This window comes from Lineus longissimus, chromosome 18 (assembly GCF_910592395.1).
Source record: "Lineus longissimus chromosome 18, tnLinLong1.2, whole genome shotgun sequence".
Taxonomy (NCBI): domain Eukaryota; kingdom Metazoa; phylum Nemertea; class Pilidiophora; order Heteronemertea; family Lineidae; genus Lineus; species Lineus longissimus.
This window is the reverse complement of record NC_088325.1, coordinates 4,204,458-4,231,035: the sequence shown is the minus strand read 5'-3', so window position 1 is coordinate 4,231,035 and position 26,578 is coordinate 4,204,458. Positions and strand designations below refer to the sequence as shown.

At 39.0% G+C, this 26,578-nt stretch overlaps 1 protein-coding gene across 2 annotated transcripts in view; it reads right to left on the bottom strand.

Annotated features, from left to right (window-relative positions):
- Positions 1-26,578, bottom strand: part of LOC135502519 (neural cell adhesion molecule 1-A-like) — a 111,690-nt gene that overhangs the window by 40,692 nt on the left and 44,420 nt on the right. For both annotated transcript variants that reach the window (XM_064795435.1, XM_064795436.1), the window contains exons 5-8: positions 22,808-23,137; positions 22,129-22,262; positions 21,295-21,493; positions 16,183-16,334 (exon numbers count right to left, since the gene is read on the bottom strand). In XM_064795435.1, the coding sequence (XP_064651505.1) occupies positions 16,183-16,334; positions 21,295-21,493; positions 22,129-22,262; positions 22,808-23,137 (815 nt within the window). The remainder of the gene's footprint in view (positions 1-16,182; positions 16,335-21,294; positions 21,494-22,128; positions 22,263-22,807; positions 23,138-26,578) is intronic.

Here is a 26,578-nt window from a genome sequence, read left to right as displayed (position 1 = left end):
AAAAGATTTATTACCGAAGGTTTCAGCCGGGTTTGGAGATGAAAAATGAGAACGAATTCCTTCACAGTGAGCGATTTCGTACATTTTCATGTACACATCGAGGGATGTAGAGATAATTTCGTGATGTCACCAGTTCTAAGCGGACAATTTTTTTTAGTGATTCCCGTGTACATATTTGTCCTATCTACCAAGCTTAATCAGAGCATTTTATATACAAAATGATTCTTCTAATAAAAACGTTTTATTTTAGTATATGGAATACAAAACAATCACAAAACCTTTATTTTGCTTTCATTGAACAACGCATTTCAAATGCATTCCATGATGACGTCATCCTCCACAAAAAGGTGGTTTCTGGAACTACTGGCAAATTGCTATCAATAAAGTCAGCTGGGACGAGATTGGCAGTTGGAAGGGTAAAAATTGTGGAAGGAACGCACCCGATTTCACGCGGTACTTGCAGTGAATCCACGGTTTAGTACTGACTATTCCATGGTTTAGCACAGGTTACATGGTTTCACTGATTCCAAGTTTTATCAACTACCGTTCATATGACTTGGTGTGATGAGGGAATTACCTCCGTCTCCAAATGCTATACTCACTTTCTGTTTAATTGGGCGTGCATAAGAGGTCACTGACCAAGCATTTTAGACATGTCTAAAATGCTTTGCTGAGTTTTCAGAAATATCCTGCATTTGTCCGTCACCTGTTCAGAAAGCATTGAGTCCTCTGCCATATGTCTGCCATTTTGTTGAGTTGGCCTTGTCGTGGTGTGAACCTTAGCTCATTAAGAAGCACGTTATACGTGTTAAAGTTTAAGATTATAATACAGTGATATCAATGGAATAGTTTCATGACATACTAATTCTGTTTACAACAATACTATATGTTGTGATTACTGTTTATATTGATACTGGTAGATGAAGATTACTCGTATTTCTTCTGTTGTATGACCGGAGGTGATGGAGGCAAGTCGATGCAACCAACGATCAATTACCGTTGCAGCCGATTTTAATCGCTCATATGTGGGGCACTTCCAAATGGCATGCTGCCAGTTTGATACATTCCCCCTCCAGTGAGTCGTGCCCAAAGTTTGATTTCTGTATAAAATTGGCATTTTAAGGGTTAAAGCCTCGATACGCAGGGTACTTTGCCTTTATGACCTAATATCACTGAGGACCGAGTATTGCAAATGAAGCAAGTAGAATAAATACATGAATTTGTGTGAAACCATCCATCCGGTTCAAACAAAAACCAGAAAAGGTTCAGTCCGACAAAAACTCCATCAAGTTCTGAAATTTTCACTTTAAAATACGCAAAAGAGAAGTGCCATTAAGACTTAAAGTTGGGACTTTTTTTTCGTTTCAAAGTCATGATTTTCAGTTTTGGACATTTTTGTATCGGCCATGTAACCCCAGTCAGAGAAATACGAAAGAACCATTCGAATATCTCAATAAACGACCCAAATCCCTTCTTTGGAATGGTGTCCCTAATTACCCCACAGTTACTTTGAGAAATATGTTGTAAATCGTTCTCAATTAGGGCAGCATAACAAAGTTGTCGGCTGCTTCCCAAGAACCGCCAATTCTTCTTTCTGATGGAAAAGTTATCTCTGCCAGAGGCAGTCAATTCATGTTTGACAATAATGCATGAGTGGCTAACACAAAAGTAGAAGACTGTGTGCATGTCATGAGCAGGTCCCAGCTGAAGAGTTGGATCGAAACGACGAAAAGGTGACTTTGATAATGTGAATGCTTTTGAATATTCGAAACGTTAAGCTAGCTTCGCATTTAGGGTTGTGGGTTGAAAAACAATCACACATCGTTGCAATTATTGATGGCTTACAACGTTTCTTACCATTTTTCGATAGGAACAGTAGTTTTTGAGATATTTGTTCTTGTTGAGTTTGAACGCTTTATGGCCGAGTATGAAAGTCGATTATCCTAACGATAATGTTCCTAAAACTAACCGTGTTGATATTCAATACACTTTCATTTAATTTAAGCTACTACCGGATTTGATGTCACATTTTTGAACGCGACCTTCACAATTACTCATTTCTACTAGAGCGAAGTACCGTTTTGGTTTTGGAAAATAAATTGTTGAAAACTGTTGCTCGTAGGCCAAGTTCAGACAACTGCAAAACCACTCAAAAAAGAACAATAATGTACATAGTTATATTCAGCTAGACTTTAAGATACTGCCTTTTCATTATATTTGAAATGCATAAAGCTAAGGAACTCCTTTCAACACAGCCACGGTTGGGTGTCCCCCCCCCCCCCCCCCATGAAAAACTAAATAGATATTGAACACTGTGAGTTCTCAACATGGTATAGTCTAATCAACCACAAATTCATTCTGACTAATTTGACAGAGCCCGCCTATCATGACATCATTTTATTGATGTCAATATGTTATAGTTGAATAAGGTCTAGAAATGTTGTTAAGACTTATCAGAATGGTATCAATAACAGCGACATTGGTTTTTACATCGCAACTGACATCATGATATTATGTCAACAGTTACTTTTGTTATAATGATATTACCAGATGTTTCCTACCCAGCCTGGTGTGTAAATATGACAGAACCCATTGTTCATGTCTTGGAAGTCCTTTAGATACAATTTACATGAACATGACAAGATACTAGTATTTACCTACATTTACAGCATGTAGAACGTCAATGTTTTGTAAACTAATCCGGGATCCTGACGACTGCCTCGCCTTGCAGCAGGAAAGTAATGTGCTAACGAATTATTCTGGGGTGTACTAATATTGGTCATACTCTATGCTGTGACTGTCTCCTGTCAGTCATATCAGCACCTCAGCTCAAAAGACATCAAAGCTAGAGGTATATAGGACCGTGTCGCAGAAACTATCAGCAATAATCTCCAGCATTCACTCAACCTGTCTTACGCTTTAACTGTACTATGCCAGTGTCCGTGTCACAACTCAGCAAGGATGGCAAGACACAGCGTAACTGCTGATCCATGGCCATCCTAACATATATACTCTGTCCTTTTGATATTCTCCCCGGTTTGTGACTGTATAGCAGGACAAATTTCCGCATGCGTCATGTTGTGACTGTCACATGTAAGTATTTACTCAACAGGCCACGGATGGATGTGACTGTTTCCCTGGGACAATCAACAATTGTTTTAACTACGCGGTTCCTATGTTAAAGCTGTGACTGTAATGACAGTCTTGTTTCAGTGTCCCAACACCATAAATCAATTATGAAAAACAAGATGTGATAGTCAGTCTACGATCCAGACCAGGAAGATGTAATTGATATCAGTTCCCGCCGTATCTGATGGCGTCGGTTTGGTATGCTGAGTGGCATATCCGCTGCAAGCAGGTCAGACTCTAATTAGGACACGCTCAATAAAACTATTTCCGGGATAGAGAGGCATCCGTGATTGACTGGATAGCAATCCAAAAGAAACAACCCCAAGCATGTTGTCTCGAACAGCTAACTAGCTACTAGCTCATGCTGACCACAAGGGCTCCATCCATCCATGGGTGAAAGATCGAAAAAATTCATAAATATTATAAACCTATGGGGCAATGCTAACTAATCTAAGTGGACATTTGGGATATATATGATCAATATGGTATATGTAGTAGTTACTTCAAACTCTACAATGAACTAACTTAACAAATTGTGAAAATGCCCTAGCCATAGCAACCACTACACCAACGCCTAACTGACGCACGCATACTAGTGCAGGGTATACAGAATGTACATCAAGGAAGTAGGTCATGTCCTGGATTTTTAACTCTGATTTGCAAAATGAGCACCAACAAAGTACTAATTTTACATCATGTGTGGTATATTTCAGTTTAAGATGACTATTTTTTGTTACGTTAGGACATTATGTACCCATGGATATCATACATCAACTGTCTTGAACTCTAAGCCTCACAGAACGTGGCACCCAACATGTGTCTCTCAGCATTTTTGACCGCATCTATCAAGCCACTGTTCATTTGAAGATTTCTGAGAACTATTTTAATTTCAAGTCATCAGACCGCTTGCATCTGAAAGAAGGCATCATTATGTGCCAACATATGCATAGATACTGAGCTGATTGGCTCAGACCACGCTAAGACGACAGATTTTTTCTGTTGATTAGCATTTTAGAACCCTGCCCCTCATGGCTTTAACCCATAATATAGCAGAGACCAGTTGAGACATGAAATCAACATTTTGCATACCATCAGTCAAGATATCAAGAGAGGGGCCTAGTGGATATTTATTTATGTACTCCACGTTATGCTTTGGCACTCTGGTCTCGGTTTCCACAGAATGGGAATGACCGTGTTTGTCTTCACATAAACACTCAACAACTATAATAACCAATTAGACCTGCGATATGCTGAGAAGTCTCCTATTATTCTCACATCCAGCCAACATGGATATTCTCACGCATTTTGACCTGTGCTATAATGCGACAGCCTATTATAAGTGTCACATCTCAACAAGCATGGAAAGACGACAGGGTCTGACTGTCTGTCAACGGACATGACAGAATCATTCAACTATATTCCACTACATTTAGTCGTGTTAGGCGTGCGATATGCTGCGACATCTTGCATTAGTGTCATATCTTAACATACGCGGTTAGACGGTGATGTGACTATATTTCCAGGAAAAATCTGCGATTAGTCCTGCACCGTATGGCCTGCGCTATTATCTGATAGTCACCTACTGTTTCACCTCAACTGACTCGGAAAGACGGTACGTGTCTCTCTAAGAACAATCTGCAATTTATTCCAACTCTTTAGGTCATCGTTATGCTGCGATAGTCTCTTATTATTGTAACATCTCAACACACATGGAAAGACGGGATGTGTCTTTCTCTATCAGTAGGAACAATCATATCTGACTTTTAGGCCCGCGTTATGTTGCGACAGTCTCCCTTTAGTCATGATGTGTCACAACCGGTTGCCTGTACTTTCCGGAAAGTTGGAAACCTGGAAACCTGGAAAGTTGGAAACCTGGAAACCTGGAATGTGAACTAGGTCTTCCTGCTAGGTGGCGCTTGTCATCCAGCTGTATCATTTAAAGGGCTCCCTGGCTGGATGGATGATGTAACAGTACCCGCTAGGTGGCGCTTGTTATCCAATTCTGTCAGTTAAAGGGATCTTTGGCTGGACGGAAGGTGTAACAGGGTACTTCCTGCTAGGTGGCGCTTGTCATCCAGCTGTATCATTTAAAGGGATCTTTGGCTGGATGGAAGAGGTATCAGGATACCTGCTAGGTGGCGCTTGACATAACAGGGTACTTCCTGCTAGATGGCGCTTGTCAATAACCTGTGTAGGTTAAAGAGATCTTTGGCTGGATGGATGATGTAACCAGGTACTTCCCACGTGCCAAATGTTGGGGGACCATCTCAATCATCACTGTATATGTGTGTCTATCCATATATGTGTAGGAACAGAACTCCCAGAGGGGAGAGTTTATGTTATGTAATGATAGGTGATAAAGATTTGGTCCTTTGGCAAGACACTTTGCTGATGGATCACGGAGATAATTGTATGGGTCCTTTATTAGCAAGACCCTTGGCAGCCAGATGGTTACTAATACTTGAGTAAGGTGTTGGGCAAGCGGCGGGTGGAAAGAAAATGCATGGTGCAGGCAGTCCGCAGAGCTGGGGTTTTCTCAAGCGCCAATAAAGGTCAAGGTCTGGAATTAAGGGACCATCTCAGCAGTTGCTTTTTGTTAACTTTTTTTACAATATTGTTATTGTTTGTCACCTTGTTCCTACACACAGTTTTATTATATCTCAAATTTTCTTTTTCAAAGACACCTACTAATTAAAGACATATGCCGTTCGTTAAAAAGTACGTTTCATATTGGAAAAGTCCAATTGCGAAAATAGACACTGAATTTCAACTTCAGCATTACCGTTGTGTAGACTGATCTATAAACACCATAAATACCAAGTTTCAGCAAACGCATACGCATAATAACTGCACTACGGCATTGTGCACAAAGCTACTTATGTTTAGTGGAGGCAGGGGCGAAGGGTTCTAGGACAATTCCCCCCGGACAATTGCCCCCCGGACTATTCCCCCCAGAAAATTCCCCCCTGGACGATTCCCCCGAGGACGATTCCCCCTGAGGACAACTCCCCCCTGGACAATTCCCCCCGAGGACAACTCCCCCCGGAAAATCCCCCCCCCCCCCCCCAGACAACGTCGGTCACGCAAAATGATGCCAATGATGATGATCAAACTCAAAGAACAACTTTATTCAGAATTTAAAAAAAAATACATGCTACCTGTACATGTATTTTTCACCGAAGTGTCATCAGTTATGAAGCATACTTTTGCACTAGGATTATGATAACTCACAGAAGAAATCTAAACATAAAGCGGCAACGGAGTAAACTTTCCAGGGGGGAGTTGTCCTCAGGGGGGAATTGTCCAGGGGGGAGTTGTCCTCGGGGGAATCGTCCTCGGGGGGAATCGTCCAGGGGGGAATTGTCTGGGGGGAATAGTCCGGGGGCAATTGTCCGGGGGGGAATTGTCCTGCTCCCGGGGCGAAGTACAGTTGTAACGGTCGTTAGTGCCGAGTGTTGGCCTGAGTTCAGGATGCATTAGCTGTATCCTTGGTATTACCGTAGAAGGGATTAAACTTCCATGGGAATTACATCATCATAATTACTCATGACCCATATCCTCACCTTATTTACTTTAGCCGCACGCTATCTCATTCTGAACTTCTTGGTCCAATAAACATTGTGGCCAAGATGGGCTATCGAGGAGCTATTCTAAAACCTAACATGTGGATGCCCTCATCATTCTGATGAGCCAGCAATTTCTAGAGGACATACCTATGGCACGCCAAAGCGGAATTATTTCAACCCTGAAAAAATATTAGCAACTACAAATTTCTTGGCAACAGAGAAGAAATACTATTTAAACTTTCAAAAATATACCCGACAATCTTTTAAAAAAGATAAAATTTTTTAGACTCATGTCAACATTTTGAAAAAACAAGCCAACAATTTTTTTTTCGTGATACTTCGAAAAATTCGTTTACATTTTTTTCTTCTCTTAAAAATATTTTCCACGCAATTTAAAAAGAAAATCTTGACAAAATTTCACTGCAACATTTATTTTCGTTCAAGATTTTTTCTTGGCAACATTTTTTTCGTTCAACATTTTTTCCGTTCAACAACGAGCGCCACCTATGAACTGCTAATTGAACTCGCGCGCAGGGACGATGTTAAGCTTGGGTACTTCATACTCATAGCAGGTCGGGAATTCTGATCGTTCGTTCGTTCGTATGTTGAAAATTTAAATTGTTTGTCATGTTTGTAGGGGTTTAACTTATGTAATTTAATGACGGTAAAAATCTGACACTGACACATTCATGACGAGTGACAACCACGTGCGTAAGATATTCGTGTAAAGAAACATGCCAGAAGTACCCCGTAGCTAAACCTCGTCTCGAGGGGATATAGTTCAATTAGTTGTTCACAGGTGGCGCTCGTTGTTGGACGAAAAAATTGTTGACGAAAAAAAATGTTGCAAGAAAAAAATCTTGAACGAAAATAAATGTTGCCGTAAAATTTTGTCAACATTTAAAAAAAAATGTTGCGGGAAAATATTTTCAAGAGAAGAAAAAAAATTAAATATTTTTTTCACGAAATAATGAATTTTTAAAAGTTTTTTTATGAAGAAAAAAAGTTTAACCCCAAAATAATTTTTTTTCTAACGAATTTTTCTAAATGTCAAAAAAATTTTTGGCTTGTTTTCTCAAAATGTTGGATCTTTTTTTTATATAATGGTTATATTTTGTACAGGGTTGAAATAATTCCGCTAATGTTGGCTTGTTTTCTGAAAATGTTGGATCGTTTTTAAAATGTTGCTAATATTTTGTACAGGGTTGAAATAGTTCCGCTTTGGCGTGCCATACATACCATCAGATGATACAGCACGTGGCTGGTGGCCCAGTGACACCTACAGCAGGGGGTTCATAATTATAATTACAAATGTATATAAAACATTTTTGTCAAGTAAATAAGAGTAGTCTGCAGTCTGCATTTGTCACGTGGTGACCGCTCGATCAAGTGTTGATGATGTCAAATGGCTTGCCATACATGTCCAATTATTAGGACTTTTCATGGGAGGACAACTTAAAATTAATCCAGCCAAACATCCCTTAATAAATGACACTGCTAGATGTCAAGCGCCAAGTACCCTGTTTCATCATCCATCTAGCCAAAGAGCCCTTCAAATGACAGAGCTGGATACCAAGCGCCACATAGCAGGAAGTATCCATCAAGCCAAAGAGCCTGTTACATCATCCTTCCAGCCAAAGATCCCTTTAACTGACACAGGTGGATGACAAGCGCCACCTAGCGGGAAGTACCCTGTTATGTCAAGCGCCACCTAGCGAGTACCTTGTTACATCATCCATCCAGCCAAAGATCCCTTTAACTGACACAAGTGGATGACAAGCGCCACATAGCAGGAAGTTATATCCAGGTTTCCAGGTTTCCAACTTTCCAAGTTTCCAACTTTCCAACTTTCCGGAAAGTACAGGCAACCGTCACAACCTAAACAGACAAGGAAGAACAGGATAGTGAATGTCTCTCCAGGAATTGCAATTCACTTTATTCCCAAAAAGATGTGGCTGTGTCTCTAGAAACAATCAAACATAATCCTTACCACCTGGTCCAAAGTTATGTTGCGACTGTCTCACACATGTCCAGCAACTCAACATGTAAAGACAAATGGGACGCGCCCGTCATGCTGTAAACAGTCAGAAATATTTCAAGATCGATTTATGATGTGACTAATAGTGGCATACACAGTCTCGAATTTTTGTAATTAGTTACTATTGTTCCCCGGGAGGTTATTTTGAATCTATTCATGTCACCCAGTTCGGTATCATTGTTCTTTGCAGTGGGTTGACTTTGGTGAGAATTAGTTTGGCTTAAGACAAGTGTCTTGTGGAAAAAACACACCACTAAATTCTTCAGACAACGGACAAATTCAGGAGATCGCTAAAGACTCATCACAGAGCAGAGCGACTGCTTATGCACGATAAATTCATGAACACAGATTGAGTATTGTGCTTTGTGACGGCGATTGTTGCCTCATTACAATGAACGGTAAACATCAAGTATGATGGAAAGTTATACAGTGCGTATCAAAAAAAAGGTAATCCGAGATCAGAGAGTTGATATGCCAAGGTTACTGATTTTGACAACCTTCATTTGGGTTACCATTTGACAGGAGCCCATCACATTTCTATCATCACTTCTGTTACACATTGACCGATTACAGTGTTATTGAAAAATGATCCGATCAATTGCACTTTTTACAAGTCGTGCCCCCCCCCCCTGCCCCCAGCATAAAGAATGAATGTGGCCATTAGACCGTTCTTCCTACTTGTAGAGCAGTGTGTGCGGGCGACTCTTAACTTCAGTTTTGTCAGTGCTCTACGGCTCCTAAATTTCACGCTGGTCCACCTTCCGAAGACACGCCGACCTTTCCACACTTTCCCACCATAATTTAACCCTACTACATCTCAATGTCCTATGTGGTGGAGAAAACACCAGATTTTATGTTTGCCTTTGGAATAGCTATGTAAAAAAGCAATTAATTGGCTCTTGCGTCATATGTTCGCGAACCTCGCTGTTTGGAAACGCTGAAACACAGATTGGCACATTTTCTGTTTTCCCCTCATGGTTTTTCTTCTAGTTGTCTTTTGTATGGAAACATTTAAATATGGGGGACAATCACAGGAATGATGTTTCACTGGCTTAAACATCCACTTTCGGGAACTTTGATCCTCGAAAGTTCATATTTTGCTAAAAGAAAAAGTGGAAAGTAAGGTGTATGTAACCCTTGCAAGTTTATTGTTGGTCAAATAAAAAAGAAACCCTGTTTTGATTGAGGGACGAATGTATTTTTAGCTCAAAAGAAACATTTCTATAGACACACATTAAAGGATTACCTGACATCAGGAAGTTGTGGTCATTCAGTGTTGTTCGTATAAGTCTTATTATGTTGAATGATCCAAAAAAGAAATTAGTAGTTTGGTGTGATAATCCGATGTGGTATATTGCGAGATAATCACCGACAAATAAGGGTCTTTGACAGTAATGGCTAAATGATAATGTGATTGACAGCTATTTTGCCGTTTTGTTGCCTAATGCACCAACCGAGCAGCAAATATCATGAACCATTTATTGATACTGCGGTTTTATTTACATATGTATAAAAAGGTGATGGCATCCGGTGGTTTTAAGATTTTGTCTGTTCAGAGGCTGCAGTAATGACAGACTGACGTTTTTACCGTTAATTTCTGAAGCACAGCGCTACTAATATAAAACGCGCTACTAATACAAAACGCTATGTCGACGCACCAGGCTATCTCCGCTTTTACTTGCGAAAGTGAGGCGCGGAAAAAAAGAGTACAATACACTGACGCGAGGAATCGCTCTGATACGAACTTGGCTAAACTCGATTCACACTGATAGCGACCGTCAACGGTGTCATATGGACGCACTCGTACCATGCATTGCAGATCGGGTAAAATCCTAAAATATTTTTTTTTTTATAACACACTTAATGAGGTCAATGTTTATTTCTTAATGCTTATTTGGAATCATAAAAGGCCAACGCGTTAAATAAACGCATCGATTGTCATCAACATAATTATGATAGGGGAAGAGCCTGCCCGGGAAAGACACTCAATAAATGAATTGCCTCTGGTTCGCATAGATGACTTTTTACAAAAGATAGGCAACGGCATATCTTATCCGCCTCCTAAGTTTCATTGTGGAACTGACAACTATCATAAATATTGAGCACGCTGATCATAATGGTCGGACTTATCGCGCCCCCTGCAAACCAACATGTAAATAACCGTTTAATAGATTATACTGTCGAAAGGTATCGAAAAACTGACGAAAGGTCTCGGAATTCAAGAACTCGAGACTTTACGAGAGGCATCGCCACTGAGCGTGTAATCCGATTAGGCGTCCCTGTACTTTACGAGTGATTTACGAGAGATTTCGTGAACGATGCAGATTTCGAGAGTTTTCCGAGAGAAAAACGAGAGTTGGTGGTCGTATTGTGAAAAGCCGAAGTGTTTGTTTTGAAATGTTAATAATGTTAGCCAACATAACAGCATTTCTTTATTATCCCTGTTATTATACAATATAATCATGTTATGTTGTAATCGATTTATGCAGTTTTAGATATGAGAGACTCATTCATACATGTCATAATTGTATACTCTACGCATGTGATAAGTTTAATAATTGTATGTGAAGTACGTTGCCAGTAATTCAAGAATTAAATATGTCATTAAATTGGAGTACATGTTATGACATCATATCATAACATTACCTAGCAGTCCCATTTAATGAGCCTTGCCGAATCTTTAACTTTGACCGCTCATAACGTTTTCAATTTTTGAGATATTTTCATGAAATAAAAAGCATTTAATTAACCCTAATGTTTTTGGTCGTTTTAAATGAAGAATAAAATCCCATTGAATATTTGCATTAGGCTAAATACCCTTTAATGTGTACAACTTATACCCAGCCAATCACAAACTCATATCAGCGTGCATCAGCGTGTTGATGACAATTCACATAAGTTGGCATAAGTTCAGCTATGCGTCACATTGTGACAGCCCTGAAAGTGAATAACTTTTTCCTTTCCTAGGACAGGCCAACACGACAAGCTGGAAGCCTGTCTGATACTCGGCAAGTATGGACAATCAATTCTCCAGAGTGGCCATTTTCTCTTTCATTCATCTGTGAGATAAATCAGTTGCAACAGAAAAGCATATGCTTCTTTCATACATTTTGAGGACTATTTGAAGGGTTTTGGAATAATTCTAAATATCACTTAATACGAACATTTCTTTCGTACATGTCTCAAGGGATAATATAATGTTTAAAGACGATCACCATAGTACAACAAAGAAAGATATGAAGGCGATGATAGACAGACAAAGGGAGTGTTTCTCAAAGGAAAACAACGATCTGCCGAAATATAGAAGGAAAGAAATCATTTTGGACTACTGTTAGAAATATAAAGACAATCACCAGAGTTCCATAAACCTTATTTAAAGAAGCAAAATCTACAACTTAGGCCGAACACAACACTTATCGGTAAATCTCCGAGAAACACCGCTAGAACAGGAGCACAAGCACCAATGTACACGTACATCTTGAACGGTTCGATTTAGACCCTATAAATGTATTACTAACAGATGTTTTAAGTGGCAGTGTGGTTGGAAATGTCATGTTTATGTATTTTGCCTTTATTTCTTTAGAAACCAATTTAAAATGTAATTTCCTATAACATATCGAGAGGGCATTTGAAAACATGCTCATCTCACTCATTTGCACCTGTTAGTAATACATTTATAAGGTCTAAATTTAACCGTTCAAGATCTACGTGTAAAGACATTAACACAAACTCTAACCCCTCTATCTCTAAGTCACCCACCACTGGAAAAACTTAAGAATTGGGTTTCTAAGGTCAGGTAGGCGTACTTTTTCCCACAACACATTCAAATCATTTGTAGCCAGTTTTGTTAAATAAAAGTCGCTCAGCTCCCGGACTATATAACGTTTTAATTCACGACGTTGATTTCTTGCTCATCATGCAGTGCATGTCAGTGTTGATGTATCAATTGTTTTGGTAGAGACATGTTATTGGGAATGTCTGAAAGCTGGAGCGCTTAATTGGTTGCTAACAAGAAAATACGCATTTTACTGCTGATGCCGACTTATGTGTAAACTGAACTTGGGATGTGCGTCAGCCGTGTGTTGAAATGCTGTCCAGTGATAGTTGATGCGTTTTTCGCTCACTTCGGCATGATTCAATATAATTCGATATATTTCAAAAGCGCAATGGTTAACCCCCTTTTTTAAAATTATTTTGGCAGGTAGCTTTAGCAACTGTGTTTCACGGGAGCGGTCATTGTAAGAATTATCCAGGAAGAAACGTAGAATTTTTCCTTGATTGGCAAAAACTGGCAAAAATTCCACATGTGGTGGCAAATATGAGCTAGGAACCAATGCGACGTTTATGATTTATTCAAAAAATAAAACACCGGATTTAACATCCTGCAAAAACAGAGGAATCATGTGTTTCCAGTGAGATAGAACAGGAATGGGTTGTCCTTATGCAAATACCTTGGAAACGCATTTTGACATAGACTATACGCCCTGTTAACGGACGCGTCAACATCGCACACTTTCGGGAAAACTTCTCTAAGATGTGTAACGATACCCACATAATTATTGTAACAAAGGACTACAATGAAAATGACGCAAAATGGGGGAGGTCTTTTAACAGACATGGCACATAGAGTCTGGATTGGACGAGATTATTCCTCATTTGATTAAGATATTTTTATTGCATGGGCGTATCACTCTCCTAGGTCATGTTATATTTGTTTGATACATTTTTGCACATTAATCGTCAAACTCGAGTCTAAATAGAAGACACCTGACTAACCTCATAACTTAAAAGGGTCATCCTCACCTTCTCATTAAAGTGAAAGAATGATGGGGTTATAAGCTCTGCATTCTTGGCACATTCTAGAATATCCGAACATTCATCGAACTCTGCTTCCTCTGATGAACAAACCTGGACAATATGAAATACACTTCTGAGACCAGCAAGCGCAAACTCGATCCAGAGTTTTGTATATGAACAGCAGTTCACATTGTTAAAGGAATATTCCCAAGATTAAATTGGATGACCCAGTCTCAAATGCTGATTTATTGAGGAGAATAGACAAGAGAGGATAAAATCCAAGTTCTGATGAGAAAGTAGCCTGCGATGGACTCTTATCTGGCCGCTGGCAAAAGTTAGAGTCACTTGACAAATAACTTCAAATTACACATAAACGTAGTGGCACGTAATAAATTGCAACTGGGGTGAGGAATACTCTCTAGAGAATAAACCTCCAAGTGCAGTGCGAAATCAGATTAAATCGGAAGTTCGAAATCAGATTCTCAATGAAAGAGTGGTTCATGTGATGCAGTCAGTAAGCCGGCCACGAGCCGTTGTCAGGCAAATTCTCCAACCACAATGACGTCATTTTGGCTAATTAGCATTATATTTGGCGGCACTATTGTTAAGATTGGTCGGTTCGGAAAATGCTTGTTTTCTTATTTTTTCCTGCAAACAACCACTCAAAGCCAAACAGAGTTGTCCTCTAAAGAGAACAGTTCTAAAATTCTGAAAGTGCCGGGCCAGGTTGCCTAATCGAAATAGGCAGGTGAGGTAATCAGTGAAATGGGCACGAGGTCATTTTGTATTTGGTGGATAATCCCCCCTTGATAAAGGTGTGTCATTTATAATTGATCATGAGAGTGGTCTATCTTACATGTAATCATTTTATGCTAAGTAAACCACTGAAATGTGATGTTGGTTGGAACAGCGACAGAACATTCCTTTCTACTGTATTGCTGGAACTGTTCAGATCTATCAGTACAGTTGAACAGTTCTAGGCCTGAACAGTTCTGGAACTATTCCAATCCACAAGCAACCCAATGGCTTGGGAGGAATGATCAAAGGACGTTCGAAGGGATATGGAATTATGAAGCAGCCATTGTCGACTTCGGCACTGTCTCACGTGGATCGGAGTCCTTCTTTGAGAGATTGCTGCCCTCAGTCCGCACGCAAACAGCTGAAAGATGCCCGACACCGTTTTGATCGTTGGGATATGACACCATATCGCCTGCGTCGGGATATGGTTGATGGGCATCTGATTATTCCACTATAAATGACCCAAACTTAATCATCCCAAACAAAAAACTAGAGCAGCAAATACAATTTTCACGTCGGATGACTGCACAGCCCATGGCAGTTTGCCAAATTGGAGACAGATTCAAACAAAATTGTTGTTTAAATGATACCTTTCTCACAGACCAGAAGCACCGCCTATCCTTTACTCATGAAACTAGTAAAACTATTTGGATATTTTTTTTAATTTAACTACTCTCATCCCCGACAACAATATGTGGTCTGAGTTGTCAACAAATCGCGAACACATCATACAGACTTGCAAAAAATAAGGGGATTGGATCAAAGAGAAAGAGAAAGCAGGGCGTCTTAGAGAGAGAGGGGAACCTGGATGTGTATTAGCTATCATGTCAAGGTCTTCAGCCACGTTCTTCAGAAAGTCAGAAATCAGAAAGATGAGCTCATTTTACAGTGAGATAGACAGCTTGTTTTATTTTGTCTTCAGAAACGTACGTCTGCCTTCAGAGTGAGGTGAATTAACCCTCTTACCGAGAATGACTTTGTGTATGGTATAACCTAGCGTCCTCAGTGGGAATAACTGTGGGAATTAATGTTCGCTGTTACAATTGTCTTCATGCAGATGACAGTAATCATAATATCAAATCACAGTTGAGCACTAACTGCTTTAAGTTGCGCTATATCAAATTTGGAATGTTACCTCTGTATTTTTTAAATAGCCATAATATATCTTCGCTTTCACTTGACTTTTGGGCACCAATACCGTTACAACTAACCTAGTTTCCTTTTAAAAGGAGTATATACTACGCCTGATATCCTAAGTATGCATTATAAGTATGCTTTACGCCGTGAAATTGTCTTTAAGACTGTACTAACAACCTTAATTGGTGATTAAAGGAAACCTAAAGCGAAATGCATATAGAAATGGGGAGTTTTGAACGGCCCAGTTAAAACCTCGGCGGGAATAAGCGGGATACATGTTAGCAGTTTCGAGTTCCCCTCATATGATTATGTAGCCAATGAGCTGCATGAAAAGTAATCACCAATTTAGTTCATTTTACCACATTCACCTAGTCTAAATAAAGAATTGTGCCACGACTGGATCTATTTAACTTACAATTTGGAATAATCAGTTAATACCAAATCTTCCGAAGTCACCAACTCGATATTTGTCTTGACACTCCAGCTCTGCAATATATCTTCTTACGACGCCAGGACATCGTTTTAACATTGTCAATTGGCCGGAGTAGAGTGATGACCCCAGGCTACACCGTGAACCGAAAGCTACACAGCTTTCTCTAATGCTGATTGGACCGCAGCATTATTATCTCGAAAAGGTAGCTACTGAGCCGATTATGCAACAGCAAATGGTTAAGAAAAGTGCCAAGAAGCTGCAACAAAAATAATCTGAAAACTCACTCTGAGAGCCTGTCGATGATGTCTTTCGCGCATGGCAATGAAGGCGATCATGATTGCTGTGACAAGCAATAGAAATAGTGCCACTGCCACTATTTGCCAAAAAGGTTTAGCCATAATGGGCTGAGGTGGACAGGGAGTTACCGGCCGGGATACTGGAAACAACAATAAGTCATTAACAATTTAAGACATCAATATCATTGAAGCTGATATGCATGAATATAAACCCCAGCGGCTCTGTGAGAAAACACAATCACCCGTTCACCATTATTTGAACGACCGTCTGCCATGTTTCAAACACCCTCAGTTAATTATGATATGCCAACATCAGTCCTCAGTGGCGCTACTGTGTTCACTATATCGTGTGCACCTGGAGCTTCAAAAAGAGTGTCACATCATACATGTACCAAAATGAGACTTGCGCCCTCGCGCGATCATTTCTTGAATCAAAAAACTTCCTCATCCGAAAGGCTGCAATAATACTCGTGTTTTTTATGCCACTGAAGGACGATGCTTAGTACTTTCTCATTGTGTATCTTACTTGTATTCCTATTGCAGATGTTCTAAAAGGACAATTATTTAAAGGCCACTTTATTTGGGCAAATGGTAAGAATACTGTCCTCTTTTCTATCGGATACGCGGCCTATAAGCCATGGGACCTTGTTGTCAGGTAATTCAGAATTGCACGCATTTGTTTGTTTATTTTCTCACTGATTGAAATCGACATCTAAATGGGGTGGGTTCGATTCGGGAGCAAACAAGAATGGCTCCGACATGATGAAAACGTACAAGCAGGATCGAATGGTGTACTTTTTGATGTAATATGTACCATTTCAGCTTGTTTTAATTGCCAGACGAGTTTACAATATTGGCAAAGTCTTTCCATAAGATACATATTCGAGAAATAAGTAGGACACCATTATGAGGCGCCATGTGGGAATTAAATTATTTGACGAAATTATTTGAAATAAGCAAATTATATCGAAATAAATGAGTGAACGAAGTCAAGATTATTTCCCAACCATAAATTTGCTTATTCCAATTGTATTCAAACCATTTACTGTTCCTATCGATATTGTTTCAAACAATGAATTTGCTCTCTTTTGATTATATTCATCCAATCAAACAACGTAACTTTATTGCTTTCAAATAATACATTTTCTGAATATCCGTGGTTTCAAATAATCAAACTGTCTCGAAATGATGGTTTGTTAAATAATCAAAATTAAAAAAGTCATGGTTTCTCAAACCAGGAAATAGTCCATTGCATTGGATGATAAATAATCACGCACAAAATCATTATTTCCAAACCATCACTTTAACAAACTGATTGTTTCAAATCATGAAAGTATGCACGAAATTATTTGTATACAATCTAATTGTACTCATCTAATGTTGATTATTTGCATCCCAGCAACGTTTTTTCAAACCATGAAAACGCGAACTCTGATTGTTTCCATCCAATCAAGGGCGACATGATATTCATGTACAAGATAGCGCATGGGTTGATAAGAACGCAAATGGAGATCCCTTACCACCAGAATCGCAACTTGACAGGCCACCCTCTGAAGTTGGAAGTTAACAGGTACAATACCAATCTGAGGGAGAACTGTTTTACAAGTAGGATCGTACACGAATGGAATGCTCTTCCGGCTGATGTGGTGATGGCACCTTCTGTAAATGTCTTTAAAAACAGGCTTGATAAACTATGGGGCAAATCAAAGGATATGTACGAATTTTAGTGGCTGGTACATGATATATATATGCCGGATCATTGAAGGACAAGTAAGATATGTTGATGAAAATCAGATACCAGAAAAAGAGAGTTAGGATGCGAATTGCTATATATAGAACGACTAAAGAAGAAATGAAGGTCACTGACAATCTGTAAATAGTGTAAAAAGTTAAAATTTTTTTGTTTCTTCCCACTGTGTTAAACCCGCATGCGTATAAAATGAAGAAGTGCAGAAGTTACGTATGAAGGAGGCAAAGACCCTTCATGGGCCAAGATGCCGCTATGACGGTAACGGTAACGGTAACGGTAATCACTTCCAAAAGCCATTGTTTGCATCCAAGCAAAACTACGTTCATGGTATGCGTACATGGTTTGCGCAGTAGACGGGTTTTATTAAGTTCAAATTCAAACCCGTCTACTGCGCAAACCATGTGCGCATACCATGAACGTAGTTTTGCTTGGATGGAAACATTGACTTTTGGAAGTGATTGGATGGAAACAATCAGAGTTCGCGTTTTCATGGTTTGAAAAAACGTTGCTGGGATGCAAATAATCAACATTAGATGAGTCCAATTAGATTGTACACAAATGATTTCGTGCATACTTTCATGATTTGAAGCGATCAGTTTGTTAAAGTGACGGTTTGGAAATAATGATTTTGTGCGTGATTGTTTATCATCCAATGCAATGGACTATTTCCTGGTTTGAGAAACCATGACTTTTTTTAATTTTGATTATTTAACAAACCATCATTTCGAGACAGTTCGATTATTTGAAACAACGTATATTCAGAAAATGTATTATTTGAAAACAATAAAGTTGCGTTGTTTGCTTGGATGAATATAATCAAAAGAGAGCAAATACATTGTTTGAAACAATATCGATAGGAACAGTAAATGGTTTGAATACAATTGGAATAAGCAAATTTATGGTTTGGAAATAATCTTGACTTCGTTCACTCATTTATTTCGATATAATTTGCTTATTTCAAATAATTTCATCAAATAATTTAATTCCCTTATGGGGCCTCATACACCATGTGATGATTAACATGGTGGAATTTCAAATAAGGGAACTCTTGCATCTCAGATCAGGATGGTAACTGTTTAACACCTGGGTGATCAATTCGATTTTAAGTTGCTGTGCACTGGGTACGGCAATTAATGAGTTTAAGATATTGATCTTGCCAAGTAACTACCGATATTTTTCTTAACACAAAAATAGCTAGATAGAAATTACCAATTTCTTGTTAGAAAAATTATTGTCAATTATGTTCTTGCTAAGTTATAGCAAATTGATATCTAACCGATAATAACTTAAGTGAAATTGTTTTCTTATGATTTATTGCTACGAAAAAAATTCCGACAAGACTTTTCTTATAAGATTCTTGCAATTTCAATCTTATCAATATCTATCTTAGTAATAATTAGTAATATATAACGAATTTAATAAGTAATTTGATTACAATAATAATCAATAATGTTCAAGTCCCTGGCTAAACGGTTTCTCGATTGTTTTATGACTTGTTGGAGAATCTACCGACCTTGTCCGAGTTTTCTTTTAAACCACGGATTTCGAGAAACCTAATTAAAATCCCAATGTTGAATGGGGAAATGAGGTTATGAGGCCTGAACCAAACACCAAGAGTGAGCTAGCTTCTCTTTGTTCACCATTTGCATGTCACGCCTGGGTGTATCGGTGTTAGCCCGCCTTATGACCAGAATCATTCAATAACAGAATGACTCTGCCATGATCAAGACCTAATATAGAGAGTTTAATCGCATTGCTTGGGATGCCGAGGGAACAGCGGGCGGCGGAATTAAAAAAACAACAAAATGACGACAGCATAAACATTTTTGCTTAGTACTGCCAGAGTCTTTCAAATATTATAAATACTCTGGTACTGCCAAACCGGTGGTGTAAACCTCATCAACAAATTTTGCATATCAAATCTTTATGCATGCAAACCGCATAGACTTTATTGAAGCTTCTATTTCTAAGAATGATATATAAATATTGCACAACAACCCATAGAATAGTCAACCTTATTTGTCCGGTAAATACATTATTTCCCGAGGCTTTACCCGTTTTAATAAGTACGGCGCATTATAATTTAAGTCGAGACGGTACCTGGGCGGCAAGCCACATAACGCGTCATCGATGACGTCATCAGTAGAATAATACCATATAATAATAGATTTATCGCATGGCACGTGACGGCGAATGACGCGACGTGATTGGCCCACATAATGAGGTATGATAAAGCGACATATGCTTTCTGTGTATTTATGATTCTTGCCCCTGGCGAGGAGAAATTGAGTTGATTTACGTTTAAGGAATTGAACCCGAGGCGGAGGACCTTGGTTGAGTTACCAAGACACTCTCGGGTGGAGCTAAAATACAGTCCAAACCCGAGCCGACAGGCGAGGGTTTGGACGAAATTTTAGCTCCACCCGAGAGTGTCTTGGTAACTCAACCAAGGTCCGAAGCCGAGGGTTCAATTTCTATTCTAAAATACCTCAAACTTAAAAAGATAGGCCACGAAAATAACTTGAATATGTGCGAATTTGGCAAATTCCATCCATCGCCGGCCCGGCCGGAGCGCCGGTAGCGCCATTGTTTACATTATGTTACGGCAACGTTACAGAAAATGAGACATGTACATTTTGTACAGCGCGCATAGGAAGTCCGCATCGGCTCGCTCAAGTGATGCTAAAATCCGCGCAAATGGGCTATTTGGAGCGTTTTTCTCTGCAAATATGTGTAGTGCTCATTAAAAAACTTAGGGTGGTTGATGCTTCCTTGACTGATTTGTGTTTGAAGCAGTGTTTTGAGAGCCTCAAACTTCTGAAGTGAGCTGAAATTCCATTGACGTGACGTGTGCATGGTTCCACATTTTAGTGCAACCCGAGGGAACTTTGGTAGAGCATCTTGGTTGCGTGTCCAAAACACTCCGCTCTCAGAACGAGGCTTATGCATTTTCCATTTAAAAGTTGACTTTACGGTACCAAGGTATTTTAGAATTAACCTTCAAATAGCTATTTGATCCGGCAAGCGAAACTAAAAAAGGTCTAAAATTTTGAAACGTTTTCTTGGCTAATAAAGCTTTCATGATACTTTCAGGATACCTCACCTATTAAACAATGATTTCTTTCTCAGAAGTGGTCTGAACATTGAACATGTTGAACATGGCATTTAAAAAAAATAGTGGTAGGGAACCAGTATAGGAAAACTTTTATTCTGTTTCTGAAATTAAGTTATTTTCATTTTTAAACATGATTATTATTTCAACTGGCCTGCAGAACCGAAATAAACATTGCGGGAGGTCTCAAAAAATTAACAACGCTATATGATAACGCAAACAATTGTAAGATGCTTACCATCATTATTGACAGCCATTGCCTCTGAAACATTTGGCTCTCCAACGACGTTTTCTGCCGTACACGAAATGTTATATTCTGTTCTCTCCTTATCTGTGTATGTGCTCCTTACTAACACTGTGCTCATAGTCTGTTTCTGGCCGTCCTTGGCCCCAGAGCAGTCTAACTCTTTGACCGTCGGTATGCCGTTAAAGAGTTGCTGGAAAATAGGTATGGTAATGGTAAAGCTAAAGGTCTATTTCATCTTAATCTCTTACACTACTGTGGAACCTCCCTTTAGCGGACACCGCTATAATGAAGGATACCCTCTCTATTTAAAATGCTGCACTGGTAGCAAAAGGTCGTTTCCTTTTAAATGTACAGCACTTTTTTCCAGATAATCAGTGTAACTCTCTCAATTAGTGACAGCATTTCCTAGTGCCAAGGGTCCTTATAAAGAAGTATTTTGTTATGATTTTATTATTGAACAAGAGTCATTTAAAAACTGCACAGTAGCTTTATTGCTTGAGGAACCACTGTCACCGACTTCATCTGGAAAGGGAAATATAGGCAACAGCTAGGCAGGCATGATAAAGTTACACAAGGTCACTATTTCACATCTCACATTATGTCGCAATGATTCACGCTTGCACGAGGAATATACTTAGTGCTGAATTCGAAATGATCACCCAGGGCTCTTACAGTGTATAGCAGTCCCCTGAAGATGGCCAATTTAGCCCCTCTCTTGCCAATAGTCCCCCTAGCAGTCTCCTCAAACCAATTATCAATAAATCGTTTCAATTGGTGTAGACCTTCTAAAATCAAGACATCGTCCTCTGATATTGCTCTACTTACGTCATTTACAAGCCATGAAATCTTGGGTGCTGGAAATGCACAGTTTGTTGTGCAGGTAAAGATCTCATACAGGCGCTGGGGCTCCGCAGCATAGCTTTTGACGACTTTTTCTAGTGTCACATCTGTTACCGGAACTGGAAATTGACAAGAGAAAATCAGCCTACAAAGTGGAAGCACATGGTTCTCATGAACACTGAGGGCGAAATAGTGTTTCCGAATATTTTTGTCTGTAATTTTAGCAAGAATTTAAACAAAGAGTTTGAATTAAAAAAGTTATATGATAAAAAATCCATGCAAACTTATTTCTGTCATAAATCAAAGTACGATTAGAAAAAAACTGAAAAAAATTGCGCAGCCTGAGTCTGGTGCATTAGGTCACGAGATTTCGTATTAAGTATGTATTTGTATTTATATGAGCCGCACTGTACAGTGTACTGTAGCTGACTTGGCTACCGCTACTTCAACAACCGGGGATATAGATGCTTCAATCATGGTACATTTTTGTAAACCTTAATTTAAATCACGACTTGAGCACCTTCACTAGTTTCAGTGTCATAAGCGCCGAAAGAACCACTCTTGCATCCTATTCATTTGCAATCAACTTTATTTCTAATTCGTGAGTTCTTAGATTAGGGTGCTCGTATGCCTTATGTTTGTGTAGCTCCTGATTATAACTTACCCAAAACTTGTAAATCCACAATGTCCATAGGGTTAGTATACATACACCGATATTCCCCATTATCGGCCCATTGGACATCCATTATTGTCATATTATAATACCTAAAAGGGTATCTGGCATCTGAACATGACATGGCATATTTATCCTTTGCAAAAGAAGAACAATCGTCGGTTCTTGTTTGGAATTTTGGCGGGGTTTGCCAGTTTACTGGCACTATTTTATCACGGTCGTATTTCAGTTTGCACCACAGCCTCACGTTCTGTCCTTGCTTCACTTCAACTGGTCCTGGCTGTACTGTGATATCATTCTGGTAATTAGCACCGGTCAATGCTGAAAAGAAAACGACGATTTACTCTTTGGATCTAAGGCATCAAGTGGTGAATGTTGACTGGTCCTGGCTGTACTGGAATAAACACCGGTCAATAATGTAAAAGAAGTAATGAAGATTTACTATCTAGATCCGGACCTATCAATTAGACGCGAGTATGCTTTTAACTGTCAAGTCCACATTTGGAGAGGTATTGAAAAAAGCAATTTGCTTTGGCAAGTCTTTTAGGCATACTATCACGACCATAGGGGATTCCCGAAATGACTGAAGCAGTGTATCTAACACCGATCTCTACCCCGCCATCTATACCCGGTATTAGGGAGTAAAGCTCCCGAGACGCCAACGTGATCGCCTATCCCATTGTTCGAGCTCTTGATCACGATGTGGAACAATGGGACAGGCGTTTGCGTTTGTGAAAGTCACAAATAATATGTGGGCTTACTTGAGGCTAGGGTTCACCTATGACACTTCAAGTGTGCGCTTCCAACAAGAATTTCTCTAACATATTATTCACAAAAGGGTATCTATTTATTTCAATGTATGTTTTAGTTCCAACCTTTACCTTCCCATTTGCAAAAAAGAAATATCAATTTTGACCAATTAGAATTGAGTTAATTAGCTTTTAATAAAAGGTCATAATTTGAGATATGAACAATCCTACAGACTTCACGATGCGACATATCCGTTTCAGATTTGGACTCACACATCGAGGCATGGTGCGTGTAGGTGCTAACGATCCGTTTTTTTCTAAAAATACATTTAATTGGTATAAACAAAGTAATTCCCGAAAAGGCCTTGGTTTACAAAATTCTAAATATTGCCTATTGCCTTCCAAATACTTTAAAAATTGATCGTTTGGATATCGATTGTGTATATCAAGGGTATCCCTTTTGCAGATGTTCTAAAAGAGCAATTAATAAAAGGCCACTTCATTTGGGCAAATGGTAAGAATAAGGTCCCATTCTTTAAGCAATGGGACCTTGTTGTCAGGTAATTTAGAATTGGACGTATTTGTATGTTTATTGACTCACTGATTGAAATCGACATCTTATTGGGACGGATTCGATTTCGGTGCAAAAATGCATGACTCCGCAGACGAGATGAAAACGTACCAACAGGATTGAATGGTGTACCTCTTGATGTAATTTGTACCATTTTCAGCTTTTTTTAATTGCCAGACGAGTTTACAATTCTACCAATACGTCTATTCATAAGATACATAGTCGAGAAATAAGTATGACACCATGTGATGCTCAACATGGTGGAATTTCAAATAAGGGAACTTTTGCATCTCAGATCAGGGTTGTAACACCAGCGGTGATCAATACAATTTTAAGTTGCTGTGCACTGCGTACGGCAACAAATGCATTTAAGATATTTATCTTACCAAGTAATTACTGAGATTTTTCTTAATGAAGAAATAGTAAGATGGAAATTACCAATTTCTTGTTAGGAAAATTATTTTCAATAATAATCTTAATAAATTATAGCAAATTTTAATTTGCTATAATTTATTAAGATATCGTACCAATAATTTATACCTTCAGTGAAATTTTGTTCTTATAATTTCTTGCTAAGAAAAAAAATCCAACAATATTTTTCTCATAAGATTCTTCTAATTTCAATCTTATCGATATTTATCTTAGTAATATATAATGAATTTAATAAGTGTTTTGATTACAATATAATCAGTAAGATTCAGGTCCTCGGCTAAACGGTTTCTCTGTTGTTTTATGACTTGTTGGAGAATCTTCCGACCTTGTCCGAGTTTTCTTTTAAACCACGGATTTCGATAAACCTCATTAAAATCTCAATGTTGAATGGGGAAATGAGGATAAGTGGTCTGAAATAAACAACCAGGCTGAGGCTAGCTTCTCTCCGCTCAACCTTTGCGTGTCACGCCTGCGTTTTTGACCAGAATCGCTCAGTAAAAGAAGTACGCTGCCGTGATCAATGCTTATATAAATTTATACAGTTTAATCGCATTGCACGGGATGCCGAGGGAAAAGATTGAGCGGGCGGCGGAATTTTAAAAAAACCAAAATGACAAAAGCATGAACATTTTTGCTTAGTACTGCCAGAGGCTTTCAAATATTATAAAGACTCTGGGACTGCAAAACCGGTGGTGTAAACCTCATCAACAAAAAAATTATATCTAACCTTTATGCATGCAAACCACATAATATGTATTATAGGCTTTATTTCAAGCTTCTATCTGTTGGAATGATACATAAATATTTCACGTCAATCATAGAATAGTCAAAATTATTTGTCAGGTAAAAACATTATTTTATCATGCCTCATACTCAGTCTTAACTCTCAGTGGACTGGTTCTTGCAGTTCATTTTGAGCACGGCACTCGTCAGAGATGATTTTGTTGATCTTGGTTGGCTTGGCAACATGAAATTGAACACAGGCGCGCAATTCGCAAAGAAAGGGTTTTTTCGTGATCACCTAATCCGCTGGACTTCTAAAACGACTTATGATTATATCAGCGATATCGGTTTGATCAGCAAACATTCTTCTTGTGAGGGATGACCTCGAATCGGAAACTAGGGGGAATTACGCGCTGTCTCCTGAGTTAAAGTTGCTTGCGACTCTTCGGTTTGACCGTTTTTACGCTTGCGGGTCATTCCAACAGGTTACTGGTGATACTGTCCACATTCTTCAACCAACCATGAGTCGGGTATAAATTGCGGAGGTAACAACATCACTGAACCAAATTTCGGAAGCAAGATGACACTCCTCCATTATCCGTTTTTATTGCCAGATTCCTCGATTTCACGGTGTTATCGGTGTGGTCGATCGAATGCATGCAATGTATTTTGATTCTAGAGTAATAGGAAAGAATGTGTGCGCCAATCCATGACTTTTTTAAAAACGGCCTAAACAACATGGGTTTTTTTTAGCTCAATTTCAGTAAAAACGCCATTTCTAAAAATAACACTTTTCCCTTGAAAAAATGATGTACGATAATAAACGACTTTTTTTAAACGACCCCAAAAAACATGGTATTTGACCTTAATTTTAGTAAAAACGCAATTTCTAGAATTACCACTTTTCCTTAATACCACACCCTGTACTCACCAATCACAAACCAATCTAGGCCTGATCGGACAAAGCCCAGAGAGCTTCGCTCGATCGTTCTATCTAGGACCTTCGTTTCATGGATGGGGATGTAAACAGGGAAAACTGGTATTCCATCAATGTGCAGGTTGTTTTTTATGCACATTTTGGGTTTATCAATGTTGCAGCTAGATGGTTATGTAGCACCTACGACTCAGTTGTGCTCCGAGAAAACGCAGCAACAGATATTATGAGACTTTGGGAAGGGGATGAGGTGATCCATATGGGTATTCATTGTGGCTTTAGCTCATGACGCCATTTTGAACCCTAACATCCCTGGGCAACAATGATACAATTGAGTACAGATAATGCTTTGT